The sequence below is a fragment of the Notolabrus celidotus genome, chromosome 19 (assembly GCF_009762535.1).
Source record: "Notolabrus celidotus isolate fNotCel1 chromosome 19, fNotCel1.pri, whole genome shotgun sequence".
In the NCBI taxonomy this organism is placed as follows: domain Eukaryota; kingdom Metazoa; phylum Chordata; class Actinopteri; order Labriformes; family Labridae; genus Notolabrus; species Notolabrus celidotus.
This window is the reverse complement of record NC_048290.1, coordinates 27,269,804-27,284,481: the sequence shown is the minus strand read 5'-3', so window position 1 is coordinate 27,284,481 and position 14,678 is coordinate 27,269,804. Positions and strand designations below refer to the sequence as shown.

At 41.8% G+C, this 14,678-nt stretch overlaps 1 protein-coding gene across 2 annotated transcripts; it reads left to right on the top strand.

Annotated features, from left to right (window-relative positions):
* The first annotated feature begins 1,443 nt into the window (after positions 1-1,443).
* On the top strand, positions 1,444-14,632 carry rnf170 (ring finger protein 170). 2 transcript variants are annotated; one of them, XM_034710362.1, is made up of 7 exons: positions 1,444-1,703; positions 5,926-6,089; positions 6,569-6,644; positions 7,235-7,349; positions 7,639-7,712; positions 9,252-9,383; positions 13,677-14,632. In XM_034710362.1, the coding sequence occupies exons 2-7, from the start codon at positions 5,950-5,952 to the stop codon at positions 13,944-13,946; spliced, it is 807 nt and encodes a 268-aa protein (XP_034566253.1). In that variant the 5' UTR covers positions 1,444-1,703; positions 5,926-5,949; the 3' UTR covers positions 13,947-14,632. The 2 variants fall into 2 exon arrangements, with proteins under 2 accessions (XP_034566253.1, XP_034566255.1); XM_034710364.1 differs by having other exon boundaries at positions 1,444-1,707.
* Positions 14,633-14,678: the final 46 nt, after the last annotated feature.

Here is a 14,678-nt window from a genome sequence, read left to right as displayed (position 1 = left end):
TGTGACCATACTTTACATGCTGTAAAAGTGTTATCATGTGCAGTTTGACCTCAGCATAAGTTGTGTTGTCTGTAGGGTTGCAAAATTCTGGGAATTTTCAAAGTTGGAAACTTTCCATGGGAATTAACAGGAATTTATGGGAATAAACGGGAATTTGTTGGAATAAATGGGAATTTATGGGAATAAACCAGGAATTTACTAAATTGAAGGTTGGCTCTTAATAGGGAACATAGGAAGAGCCCAGGAAGAGCCCATTCCATGGAAGGGTTTAGCAAAAATGAAGAGGCTTGAGAAGCTTGAGGGAAGATGCTTTTTCATTTAGCATTTTGAATGGGACTTTGTTGGGATTGCATTTTTGTTCATTTTTCAATGGGTTGGGTCAGAGGGATGAGTAATATTTATCTCAACATTCATGTTTTTGTTCTTCAATGAAAGAATTGATTGTTCAGTAAAATATTTAATACTTGATAAAGTTCTACTTACAAACAGTGGTGGACAGTAAGTACAGTACTTAAGTACATTTTTTGAGTATCTGTACTTTACTTGAGTATTATCTTTTGGGGGTGCTTATTAATTTTACTCCACTACATTCAGAAGACAATTATTGTACTTTTGACTCCACTACATTTCTATCAGTGCTCTAGTTACTCACTACTTTATCTTTGAAGTCAGCTCATGAATTTCCTTCACTTTTCTGAAATCTGACCCTAAGACAGTAAACTGTGTTTGTGTATTTCTGTTTGTCTCAGTGGTTTAGTCGTACCTGTATATCCGCGGTTGAACGTGGAGCAAACACAGAGCAGATTTCACTCAGATCAGGCAGTTTATGTAGAGGTGGTAATGATGGCTTGATGGCTATGATTCTCCACCTGAGCACACATGGTCATATCTTCAGCCCGTGTTAGAGGTTTTTGAAGTGAAGAATGATACGTGTTGTTTTAAATGTTCTCCCTGTTTCCCACTCTGCCCAAACATACAAACATTCACTGTCCAACCTGAGAGAGCGAGTTGAGCTGCGTAACATTTGTTTCATTCCAGATGAACATTTCAAACTTTTCAAAAGTTGTCTGTGTAGATACTTAGTTGCTGTTTTTATTTCATGGTATAGTTTTTAGAGATTTCAAGTAATGTTTTCTAAATAAACATGTACTCCTATGTAGTCTTAACTGCCAGCATGCTTTGTGAAAATACAAAGTTTTGAGATATTTTAAAAAGTACTTTGAATACTTCAGTATCTTTAAAAGCAAGTACTTCAGGACTTTATCTCAAGAAATAATCTGACAGAGCAACTTTCACTTGTATTGGAGTCATATTTGGCCAGGAGGATCTATACTTTGACTTTAGTAAGGAAGCTGTGTACTTTGTCCACCACTGGTAGAATGTCACCTGAAGTACACACTCCGGTGCAGTAGGGGGCGGTATGCACCTTTTTAAGTTGTTTGCGATCCGACAATAAATCGAGAGAAGAAGAAGAAGAAGTTAAAGAGAGGCAACAACCAACAACCAACAACCTGAAACAGAAACACTGGAAAAAAATTAAGCTGATGCAAATATATTACGTGACTTATCAACGATGGTCCAACTCGCCTTGTCGACTAGTTGATCTGAGTCTTTGAAACCTGACGCACTGGAGAGAAAATGTCTCGAGACTCGTGAATGGAGTTGACAAGGCAAGCCTTTAGAGACAGGTGGACCTCTTACTGGTAGGTGAGCTCATTCGTCACACCGACCTGTACTGCACTGTTTTTTGGAAATGCACTTTGAATGTTGTGTAGACTTTACAGTTTGATATTTGTGCTCATGTGTCTGTGTGTCTCTTCGTCTCCTAAGCGCAGAGGCGAACCCCAGGCTTCCTCGGGTATTCATAGGGGATGAAGCTATGTTTATGTATTAGCCTTCAGGCGATTATGGCCCAGTTAGAGTCGGATTTACAGGACCAGCTGTTTGTGTAATAACGGTGTGCGGTAACTCTAACGTTAGTGTCCAACAGCATAGGAGCTATACGTTAGCAACGTGAGCAGAATGCAGAGGCGACTGAAGGCTGCTCCTGTCTAGTAGTGTGGAAGAAGAAACTTCTGTGTTAGCTTATGACTAAAAGTACTAGATGACTATGTCAGGAAGGGAACAACAACGGCCTCCTACAAGTTCTGTTATTATTATATCGTTGGATATCAGGGTAATGAGCCTGACGTTAATCGTCAAGCAAAGATACCTTTATGTTAGCAGTTATGCTAACGAGGTCTCTTAGTTTGTTTTTGTACTGCACTTTGTTTTCATAACCTGAATCTGCTAAACATGTTTATAAGTAAGACATGACTGACATGTTCTGAAGCACATTTACAGCATAAGATGGAAATAGAGATGGGATTTATGGCTCTTTGAAGGGAACCGGATCTTGAGGAGTCGTTCCTTTGAAAGAGCCGTTCAAAAGACTGGCTCTTTGGCTCAGTGTTGTATTTCTTTATTTGTTAGAAGTCAACCAGGGGGAACTCGTTTTTTATCAAGGAAACAATCACTGGAAGCAGTTATAGGATAAGATTTAAATCAGAATAATTCAAAATCCCACATCCCACCAATATACTCTATTGGTGGGAATTATTCTGAAGTATTGATTATGATTCCATTTGGCATTGTAAACATTCCATAAGATGGGGCCATATCCCCATGCTTCCACAGTGAGATCACTATTTTGAATTTTCCCTCACCTAAAAAACTTTGTGGCACAATAAAAACTACGCAGGCTTCAGATAACTTCCATGCAAAACGACTTTACTTTAACATTTTCCACACAAGAACATTTTAACAATACAGAAAATAATCTAAAAATGATAAGTAAGAATAAATATATGTATACAATTTTTTAAATACAACTAGAATGAACATTAGGACATTATAAAAATCCATCCATTATCTTGACCGCTTATCCCATTAGGGGTCAGGGGGGGCTGGAGCCTGTCCCAGCTGGCTTCAGATGGAAGGCAGGGTACACCCTGGACAGGTCGCCAACCTATCACAGGGCTAACACAGAGAGACAGACAAACATTCACACACACACTCACACCTACGGGCAATTTAGAGTGATCAATTAACCTGGTGAGGATGTTTTCTTTGGACTGTGGGAGGAAGCCAGAGTACCCGGAGAGAACAAACGCATGCTCGGGGAGAACATGCAAACTCCACACAGAAAGGCACCTGACCGACCGGGGATTTGAACCAGGAACCTTCTAGCTGTGAAGCAACAGCGCTACCCACCGCACCACCGTGCAGCTCCTTGACTCAAATCCACATCAAAACAATGTAAACAATAACACAGTGTAGACAATAAGTGTGAACAAAAGACTCATGGGGCACTCAGGTGACACATGAAGGCAGCATGGGCAATCTGCATATAGAAACGGCTCCCAAATGAACGGCGCGCAACTGCGATCGGTTCTCATCGTTCACTTAAAAGAAGAGCCGTTCAAAAGACCGACTCGTTCGCGAACGTCACATCTCTTGATTGAAACTAAAGTTCCTTATTCAGTTTATAAAACAGTGTGATTGATTTTGAACTGACTCATCATTAAAGCTGCTGTAGGCAGTTTTTTAAATCAGATTATGATCAGATTGAAATTAAAATTGATGCTTCTTCATGAGCTACAAACGCTAATAAAATCATGAGTGTGAAGACTGACGATGCATAAGTGATGAAATCTTTTGTCCATAGGGGGCGCCAAAATCAATGCAAAGTGTATCATATAGGAGCTTTAAAGGGGTAGTTTGTTTATTTAGGTGAGGTTGTATGGGGCACTTGTAAGTATTAAGCGTATTACACATAGAGGATGTTTTCAGCTCAGGTCCTTTGTTGAAAAACTGACCAAAGAACTGTAGTGGAAACTAATAAATCAACCGCTGCTGTCAGCTGTACCACGTAATGTAGCGATAGCTTACTTTAAGAAACGCCAACCCAAACATTACAGCAGGTGTAAGTTATGATCTGTTAAAAAAATGTTCAGTGTTTCATTTTGCCGTCATAAATCCTTTTCATTTATGCAGCTCAGGCGTGTTCTCCTGCCTGATCAGACAATCATTTCTAATATGTACGAGTTTACTTGACTTTTACTTAGCACACTGATATATGGTGAATTTGTATTGGTTAAGTATAGAGTGTTATTGTCATTACAAATATTAACTATAATATATACACTACTGTTCAAAAGTTTGGGGTCACCCAGACAATTTTGTGTTTTCCATGAAAACTCACACTTTTATTTATCAAATGAGTTACAAAATGAATAGAAAATATAGTCAAGACATTGAGAATGTTAGAAATAATGATTTTTATTTGAAATAATAATTTTGTCCTTCAAACTTTGCTTTCATCAAAGAATGCTCCCTTTGCAGCAACTACAGCATTGCAGACCTTTGGCATTCTAGCTGTTAAGTTGTTGAGGGAATCTGAAGAAATGTCACCCCACGCTTCCTGAAGCACCTCCCACAAGTTGGATTGGCTTGATGGACACTTCTTGCGTACCATACGGTCAAGCTGCTCCCACAACAGCTCAATGGGGTTGAGATCTGGTGACTGCGCTGTCCACTCCATTACAGACAGAATACCAGCTGCCTGCTTCTTCCCTAAATAGTTCTTGCATAATTTTGAAGTGCGCTTTGGGTCATTGTCCTGTTGTAGGAGGAAATTGGCTCCAATCAAGCGCTGTCCACAGGGTATGGCATGGCGTTGCAAAATTGAGTGATAGCCTTCATTATTCAAAATCCCTTTTATCTTGTACAAATCTCCCACTTTACCTGCACCAAAGCAGCCCCACACCATCACATTAACTCCACCATGCTTAACAGATGGTGTCAGGCACTGTTCCAGCATCTTTTCACTTGTTCTGTATCTCACTAATCTTCTTCTGTGTGATCCAAACACCTCAAACTTTGATTCATCCGTCCGTACCTTTTCCAATCTTCCTCTGTCCAATGTCTGTGTTCTTTCGCACATATCAATCTTTTCCTTTTATTGGCCAGTCTCAGATATGGCTTTTTCTTTGCCACTCTGCCTAGAAGGCCAGCATCCCGGAGTCTCCTCTTCACTGTAGACGATGTTGACACTGGCGTTTTGCGGGTACCATTTAATGAAGCTGCCAGTTCAGGACCTGTGAGGCGTCTATTTCTCAAACTAGAGACTCTACTGTACTTGTCTTCTTGTTCAGTTGTGCACCGGGGCCTCCCACTTCTCTTTCTACTCTGGTTAGAGCCTGTTTGTGCTGTTCTCTGAAGGGACTAGTACACATCGTTGTAGGAAATGTTCAGTTTCTTGGCAATTTCTCGCATGGAATAGCCTTCATTTCTAAGAACAAGAATAGACTGTGGAGTTTCATATGAAAGTTCTCTTTTTCTGGTCATTCTGAGAGTACTGTATAATCGAACCCACAAATGTGATGCTCCAGATACTCAACTAGCTCAAAGAAAGGCCAGTTTTACAGCTTCTCTAACCAGCAAAACCATTTTCAGCTGTGCTAACGTAACTGCACAAGGGTTTTCAAGATGTTTCTAATCATCCATTAGCTTTCTAACACGATTAGCAAACACAATGTACCATTAGAACACTGCAGTGATGGTTGCTGGAAATGAGCCTCTATACACCTATGTAGATATTCCATTAAAAACCAGACGTTTGCAGCTAGAATAGTCATTTACAGCATTAAAAATGTATAGAGTGTATTTCTGATTCATTTAATGTTATCTTCATTGAAAAAAACAGTGCTGTTCTTTCAAAAATAAGGACATTTCTAAGTGACCCCAAACTTTTGAACGGTAGTGTACATAATAACTATATTTGTGGAATATATTTGCACAAACTTTTCTTCCTTTTGCACCTTCAGTAGAGAACAGAGCAGTGTCCGGTCAATTACTGCCTCTCTTTTTCTCTTTGTGTTCTAGTGTTGCAGGCTATGAGTGTGGGTGATGGAGGACAGTCAATGTGGAGACTTGGACTACCTGATCCAAGATGAGGACACCTTCATTGAGGGTGTTAGCAACCAGGTCTTATTTGTTGTGGTTCTCAGCATCACCTTCCTTGCAGGCCTCCTCACTCTGCTCTGCAGGTAAGAAGCAACTTCAGGAAAACATTCCTTCTTTCACTGGAGGGAAAGTATTTTTGTTTTTAGGGACTGACTGACTTTGATAAAGCATAGTAGGAAGTCAAATGTGATTAATATAATTCTGGTACTTTTTACAAAGTATACATACCACACTTAGCAGCAGAGCTTGTTCCTAGCCTGTCTGAAACAGGAACAAACTGTCTCTGTTTATATATAATTGTGAACCTTTCTACAGTTGAAGTAAAGGTAGTCTGTACTACAAGCTTCCGTATGCATTTTGTCTTTGCTTTGCCCTTTACTCTAATGATGTCTATCTTGTCCTGTTTGGTAGAAGTCGTATTCAGGTTAAGCAAACAAATAATACAGCTACAGTTTGCAAATGATTTGCCAGCAATAGAACAACATGTTAACAAAAATGTTCTCTTCAGTTCGTTGATCTCTGAATTATTCTGATTTTAAATGTCTGCATTTTGACTTTGTAGACAGGAGGACCTGAACATTCACCCTGAGAACCAGGAGCATGTTCGAGCCGTCCGGCAGCAGCTCCAAACAGAGCAGGTACACTGAATGATATTAGTTTGGCAATTATGTTTGTAAAAACAAAACAGATAAAATGCATAAAATCAGCTGAAATCATTGAAATTCTTCTTTTTTAAAAATCATTTACTATTAGAATTAGAATCAAAGTGATCCATTTCACACTGACATTGAGAAAAACAAACCCTTTTTAATCTTGTATGTATTATATGAGAAGAAATAAAGCTGTTAATGATCTGTAAATATGATGGGACACATGAATGCCATAGAAGTATTTAGGTGTCAGAGCTGCACAAAGCTAGGGAAGTAAGATGAAACGTTTATACTGCCTCACCATCAGAGGAAGTTGCAAAAGACAATGTTTCCTGTAGTTAACCACAGATGAAGAAGTTTCAAACAACTGGAACACCTTAGAACATTTCTTTCATTTAACTTTTGTTAAATGGGAGGATAAAACATAGAAAACAAGAACTGTATTCAAACTGGTTACTTTAAGCATTCATGTTTGTTTGTTTCTGAAGAAGATGAATTCTCTCTTGATTACTATGAATACTCTGACTTAAACTTCCAAACGTGTCTTTGATGTGAATATTTTGCTTCCTCTCCTTCAGGATGAAAGCAGTCAGTCAGAGGCCAGGCAGCAGTATTACACTGACATGTCGTGCCCTGTGTGCTTACAGCAGGCTGTTCTGCCTGTGGAAACAAATTGTGGACACCTCTTCTGTGGTAGGTTTGCTGTGCTGTCTCAACTTACATATACCCCTTGCCCCTACTGGTTCACCTTTTACTCTGTCTGTGAGCAAAACTGCTTATCACAACCTGCTGAGGATGATGTCCTGGCTACATGCATGTTACATAGCTTAGCTTTGGACAATGCACAGCTGTGAGAATGCATGTGGAATTCAGCTGCAAAAAAACAAAGTGATAAATGAAAGGAAAATTGTGGAAGTGCATTCACATCTTGAAGGAGTTATTACACTGACACTGCCTTTGTGTGCTGTCTGATCCTGTGTAGGCTCCTGTCTTATAGCCTACTGGAGGTATGGCACCTGGCTGGGAGCTATTAACTGTCCCATCTGCAGGCAAATGGTGAGATTTGTAGCTGTGAGAATGTCTTTCCCTTGCATTCCTAATAAAAGTAGGTTCATAAAAAACAGTAAACAGTCATATACACTATATTACCAAAAGTATTCGCTCACCCATCCAAATGATCAGAATCAGGTGTCCTAATCACTTGGCCTGGCCACAGGTGTATAAAATCAAGCACCTAGGCATGCAGACTGTTTTTACAAACATTTGTGAAAGAATGGGTCGCTCTCAGGAGCTCAGTGAATTCCAGCGTGGAACTGTCATAGGATGCCACCTGTGCAACAAATCCAGTCGTGAAATTTCCTCGCTCCTAAATATTCCACAGTCAACTGTCAGCTTTATTATAAGAAAATGGAAGAATTTGGGAACAACAGCAACTCAGCCACGAAGTGGTAGGCCATGTAAACTGACGGAGAGGGGTCAGCGGATGCTGAGGCGCATAGTGCAAAGAGGTCGCCGACTTTCTGCACAGTCAATTGCTACAGAGCTCCAAACTTCATGTGGCCTTCAGATTAGCCCAAGTACAGTACGCAGAGAGCTTCATGGAATGGGTTTCCATGGCCGAGCAGCTGCATCCAAGCCATACATCACCAAGTGCAATGCAAAGCATCGGATGCAGTGGTGTAAAGCACGCCACCACTGGACCATAGAGCAGTGGAGACGCGTTCTCTGGAGTGATGAATCACGCTTTTCCATCTGGCAATCTGATGGACGAGTCTGGGTTTGGAGGTTGCCAGGAGAACGGTACATTTCGGACTGCATTGTGCCAAGTGTGAAATTTGGTGGAGGAGGAATTATGGTGTGGCGTTGTTTTTCAGGAGCTGGGCTTGGCCCCTTAGTTCCAGTGAAAGGAACTTTGAATGCCTCAGGATACCAAACCATTTTGGACAATTCCATGCTCCCAACCTTGTGGGAACAGTTTGGAGCGGGCCCCTTCCTCTTCCAACATGACTGTGCACCAGTGCACACAGCAAGGTCCATAAAGACATGGATGACAGAGTCTGGTGTGGATGAACTTGACTGGCCTGCACAGAGTCCTGACCTGAACCCGATAGAACACCTTTGGGATGAATTAGAGCGGAGTCTGAGAGCCAGGCCTTCTCGACCAACATCAGTGTGTGACCTCACCAATGCGCTTTTGGAAGAATGGTCAAAAATTCCTATAAACACACTCCTCAACCTTGTGGACAGCCTTCCCAGAAGAGTTGAAGCTGTAATAGCTGCAAAAGGTGGACCGACATCATATTGAACCCTATGGGTTAGGAATGGGATGACACTTAAGTTCATATGTGAGTCAAGGCAGGTGAGCGAATACTTTTGGTAATATAGTGTATGTATACTGGACTGTATTTTTTTGGTAAGGCATAAGTAGATTTTGTGTTAATTACAGTGTCAAAAATCCATGTGTGTTTTTGTCCCTGGTTTAACAGTGAGACTGTTTCTGCTTAAAACAGATTTAATAATTCTAATCTGTGCATACATTTCTATTAGGCATTGTTATGATGTCATGGTTTGTTGGTTGTTTCTTTCCCCTCCCAGGTCACTTTGCTCTTCCCGCTGTTTCATGAGCACGCTGGCCCTCAGAGGGTCCAGGATGGCGAGGCAGAACCTATACTGATACTGAGAGACATAAACGATTACAATCGCAGGTTCTCAGGACAGCCACGATCTGTGAGTACACTACAGCTGCACACATACAGTGGATAGCGAAAGTCTACACACCCCTGTTAAAATGCCAGGTTTTGTGATGTAAAAATTGAGACCAAGATAAATCATGTCAGAACTTGTTCCACCTTTAATATGACCTATAACATGAACAATTCAACTGAACAAAAAGAGATATTTTAGGGGGAAGAATAAAAAATAAATAAATAAAATAAAGTGGTTGTATAAGTGTACACACCCTTTAACTAATAATTGTTTGAAGCACCTTTTGATTGTAGTACAGCACTCCGTTTTTTTATGTAGGACTCTATTATCATGGTACATCTTGACGTGGTGATATTTGCCCATTCTTCTTTACAAAAAACAAGATGAGGATGAGAGTTAGCACCTCCAAGTCTGAGGCCATGGTTCTCTGCCGGAAAACGGTGGATTGCTCTCTCTCGGTGGGGAGTGAGACTTTGCTCCAAGTGGGGGAGTTTAAGTATCTCGGGGTCTTGTTCGCGAGTGGGGGTAAAATGGAGCGTGAGATCCACAGGCGGATTGGTGCGGCGTCAGCAGTGATGCGGACGTTGTATCGGACCATTGTGGTGAAGAGGGAGCTGAGCCGGAAGGTAAAGCTTTCGATTTACCAGTCGGTCTACGTTCCAACCCTCACCTATGCTCATGAGCTGTGGGTCATGACCGAAAGGATAAGATCGCGGATACAAGCGGCTGAAATGAGTTTCCTGCGAAGGGTGTCTGGGCTCGGCCTTAGAGATAGGGTCAGGAGCTCGGACATCCGGAGGGAGCTCGGAGTAGAGCCGCTGCTCCTCCGCGTCGAAAGGAGTCAGCTGAGGTGGTTCGGGCATCTGATAAGGATGCCTCCCGGACGCCTCCCTTTAGAGGTGTTCCGGGCACGTCCAACTGGGAGAAGGCCCCGGGGTAGACCCAGAACGCGGTGGAGGGATTATATCTCCCGCCTGGTCTGGGAACGCCTCGGGATTCCCCAGGAGGAGCTGGAAAGTGTCGCCGGGGAGAGGGATGACTGGGTCAATTTGCTTGGACTGCTACCCCCGCGACCCGACCCCGGATAAGCGGAAGAAAATGGATGGATGGATGGATGTTCACAAAAAAGCTCCAAATCCATCAGATAGTGAGGGCATCACCTGTGCACAGCCCTCTTCAGACCACCCCACAGATATTCAACTGGATTCAGGTCTGGACTCTGGCTGGGCCATTCCAAAACTTTAACCTTCTTCTGGTGAAGCCATGCTTTTGTTGATTTGGATGTTTTCTCTGGTTTGTTGTCGTGTTGAAAGGTGAAACTCCTCTTCATTTTCATCTTTCTAACGAAGGCCTGGAGGTTTTGTGTTAAACTGACTGGTGTTTGTAACTGTTCATACTTCCCTCCACCTTGACTAAGGCCCTGGTTCCAGCTGAAGAAAAACAGGCCCAAAGCATGATGCTGTCCCCACCATGCTTCTCTGTGGGTCTGGTGTTCTTTATGTGATGTGCAGTGTTGTTTTTATGACAAACATACCTTTTGAAATTATGGCCAAAAGTTCAACCTCGGTTTGATCAAACCATAAAACATTTGATGCTTTTGGGAGACTTCATGTGTGTTTTTGAAACATGTTGCCGGGCTTGGATGTTTTTCTTCATAAGAAAAGTCTTCCGTCTTGTCACCCTACCCATAGCAGAAACATATGAAGAGATGTTGTCACATGTAGTACACAGCCAGTACTAGTCAGAAATCCCTGCAGCTCCTTTAATGTTGCTGTAGACCTCTTAGAAGCCTCCCTGACCAGTTTTTTTCTGGTCTTTTCATCAGTTTTGGAGGGATGTCCAGTTCTTGGTAATGTCACTGTTGTTCCATATTTTCTCCACTTGATGATGACGGTCTTCACTGTGGTCCATGGTATATCTAATGTGTTTAATAACATGTTTGTACTCTTCTCCTGACTGATACCTTTCAACAATGAGATCCCTCTGCTGCTTTGGAAGCTCTCTGTGGACCATGGCTTTTGCTGTAAGATGAAACTGAGGACATGTGATGAAAATCCTCCTAGAACAGCTGATCTTTATTAGGATTAATCAAAGTCACTTTAAATTATGACAGGTGTACACTGACTACTATTTGTCATGAGTTTGAATGTGATTGGTTAATTCTGAACACAGTCACATCCCCAGTTTTAAGAGTGTGTGTACACTTATGCAACCACATTAGAGACAGACTTTCTTAGTCCTTTAGTACGTGCTAAAGTCAGCATCTGATTTTTGTTTTGTCTGTCTGAGCTCCAAAACATCAAAATGTAAACAGAGGGCTGCTCCCACTAAACCCCTGCAAGGTTCTCGAAAGATGTAGATAATTATGCTTGACATCTCTACATTACTTTCGTCATCCCCTGTGTTAGAGTCCAGGATGGACTTGATGTAAATCTCTCTGCTATAACATTTTTTAAAACCACTCCCAGGGCCTGGTTGTGTGAAGCTTCTGTGATTGTTAGAGAAGTTAACACCAACTTTCCCTCAAGATCAGAGCCCAACACTGGGAAGAGAGTCCAGTTATAGTGCTGCAAGCTACACAGCTAACTGAGATCTGTAGCCCACTCGAGCTGCACCCACACCTGTTGCACCTCTCTACAGCACTTACTTTAGCAGAGCTCTCCTTCCATTAGGAACTCTGTCTCAGTCAAAGATGAGTGGGCTTTATTTACATTTTTATATGGGCTGCAGAATGTCGACCTTCATAGTTCTCCCAAACATAAACTAAAACAAAGCAGTGCGTTATGATATCTAACATCATGTGACAGTAAACAATCAGTGCTCAGCAGGGGAGATTTCAGAATCAGCCCCTAAAGAGATTGTGACATGGACAGTTCCTTGCATGTGTTCAGAATCTTTTCCTACATATGAGATTTGTATTCACAACAATAAGACTGAATAACTTCAGTTTTACAACACATATTTAAAGGTGACATATCATGCAAAATCGACTTTTTAATGGTTCTCTACCTGAATTATGTGTCCCTGGCATGTCTACAAACCCCCCGAGAATGAAAAAAATCTATTCTGCCCCTGTTCTGATTTCTCCACCTTTCTGTAAATGTGTGTGAAACGAGCCGTTTCAGACTTCAGTGTTTTTGTTACGTAACAACAATATCCGGTCTGTCACGGAGTCAGAGCTCGGAGCTTGTTCAGCCCATAGACTGTATAAAATAATACTGAATCCCTCCCCCGTTTTTCATTACCTGCACAAATGTGTGCTAACAAGGAGCTTAGGAGGGAGGCATGCTAGTTGTAGGCTGTCTTAATAAACACAGAGGTCGGTTTTACTCCCCACGTCTGCAGATTTGAAGATCTAGTGGATGATTTGTATTTATCATTGATAAGTGCTAGCGCTAGTTAGCATAGCTACATAGCGTAGCTGTAGCTGTATACCAAGACACACGTCTACATACTGACAAATAAAACAACAAGAAACACAGAATCTGTGACCAATCCTTCAGAAAAGGTCCCGCTGCCTTTCTGGCAGAGGTCGGTTTTACTCCCCACGTCTGCAGATTTGAAGATCTAGTGGATGATTTTTATTTGTCATGGATAAGTGCTAGCGCTAATTAGCATAGCTACATCTTCATAGCTGTAGCTGTGTACCAAGACACACAAGAAACTCTAAATCTGTGACCAATCCTTCAGAAAGGTCCTGCTGCCTTTCTGGCAGAGGTCGGTTTTACTCCCCACGTCTGCAGATTTGAAGATCTAGTGGATGATTTTTATTTATCATGGATAAGTGCTAGCGCTAGTTAGCATAGCCACATAGCTACATGTTCGTAGCTGTGTACCAAGACACACGTCGACATACTGATAAATAAAACAACAAGAAACACTAAATCTGTGACCAATCCTTCAGAAAGGTCCTGCTACAGGCGCCTCTCCGTCAGGATCAGATTCAGGATCAGATGAAGTAATGTGATCTCTGAGCAGCCGTGTATATTCAGCCAACATGTAAACATTAGCGTCCATCAACGTGCTGGAGAGCCGAGGGCACATCCACTTCCTGAGGGGGCGTGGTCAGAGAGAAAACAGACTGTTCTGAGGAGGACTGAAGAAGAGGGCTTTTAAGGCAGACCAAAATCTGATTTCAAAGTGTTTTTTTGAGCATAAACTTTAAAGACATGTTTTGGGGACCTCTTAGACCAATATATATTGATGAAAAAAGCGTGATATGTCACCTTTAAGAAAATGAAAGATGGACTATTCTTTTTTTTGCCACGGTCATCACAAACGTTCTCATAATACTTTCCTCCCGTGTGTCCTCAGTTTATGGACAGGCTGCGAGACGTGCCCACCCTGCTGCGTCATGCCTTCAGAGAGATGTTCTCTGTGGGTGGCCTCTTCTGGATGTTCAGGATTCGTATCCTCCTCTGCCTGGTCGGAGCGCTCACCTACCTGGTCTCGCCCCTCGACATCCTCCCGGAGGCACTTTTCGGCCTCCTTGGATTCATGGACGATTTCTTTGTCATCCTGCTTCTCTTTGTGTACATCTCCATCATGTACAGAGAGGTGGTAACACAGAGACTCAACGGCTAGGTGCTAACTCATTAAAGAGGCGCTGGTTGCTCAGGATGAGGTGAACCCAGCTTCTGCAGTGGATGTGTAAAAACACTGACAGAAAAGAATAAATGCTTTGAGGACAGATGATCAACAATACTGGTCTTCCAAAGGAGTTTGACTTTGAAGCCAGAGATGCTGCTTTATCACTGGAGTGGGGTAGGATCTAACCCTGAACACATGGAATTCACTTGTTCATTAATGGCTTAATAAATATCGTATGAGGTCAAGGCAGATGATAATGCAGCATGAGGGTGATTGTAAGAATGTGGTGTTGTATGTATCTACTTTGATCATAACTTTGTGTATCCAGGGAACTCTTTTTGAAGAACTGAATGATTTGCATCACAACCAGCCAATTCTTTGACAGCATTGCCAAATTTTGGTTAATGTGCATATTATCATACTGGAGATAATGACGTAATGTAATGTGAACTTGAACTTCCTGTTTTGATGGCAGTGTTTTGATTATATGCATTTAAAGTTGGCCGTCTGCATCCAAAGTGTTGACTGTTGGACTAATTTGTGTTACTTGAAGCATCCAGCTGCGGCCATTACAGGCTGTCGGCTCCATTAAAGTGACGATGCACTTATGTAAGAAACCTGTGATTATGAATATTCATAATGACCTAAAAAATACAGATTTTTATGCTTGTGGGAAAATCCCTTCATCCCTTTTACTGGCTACATTTGCCATTGTATGAAATCTTA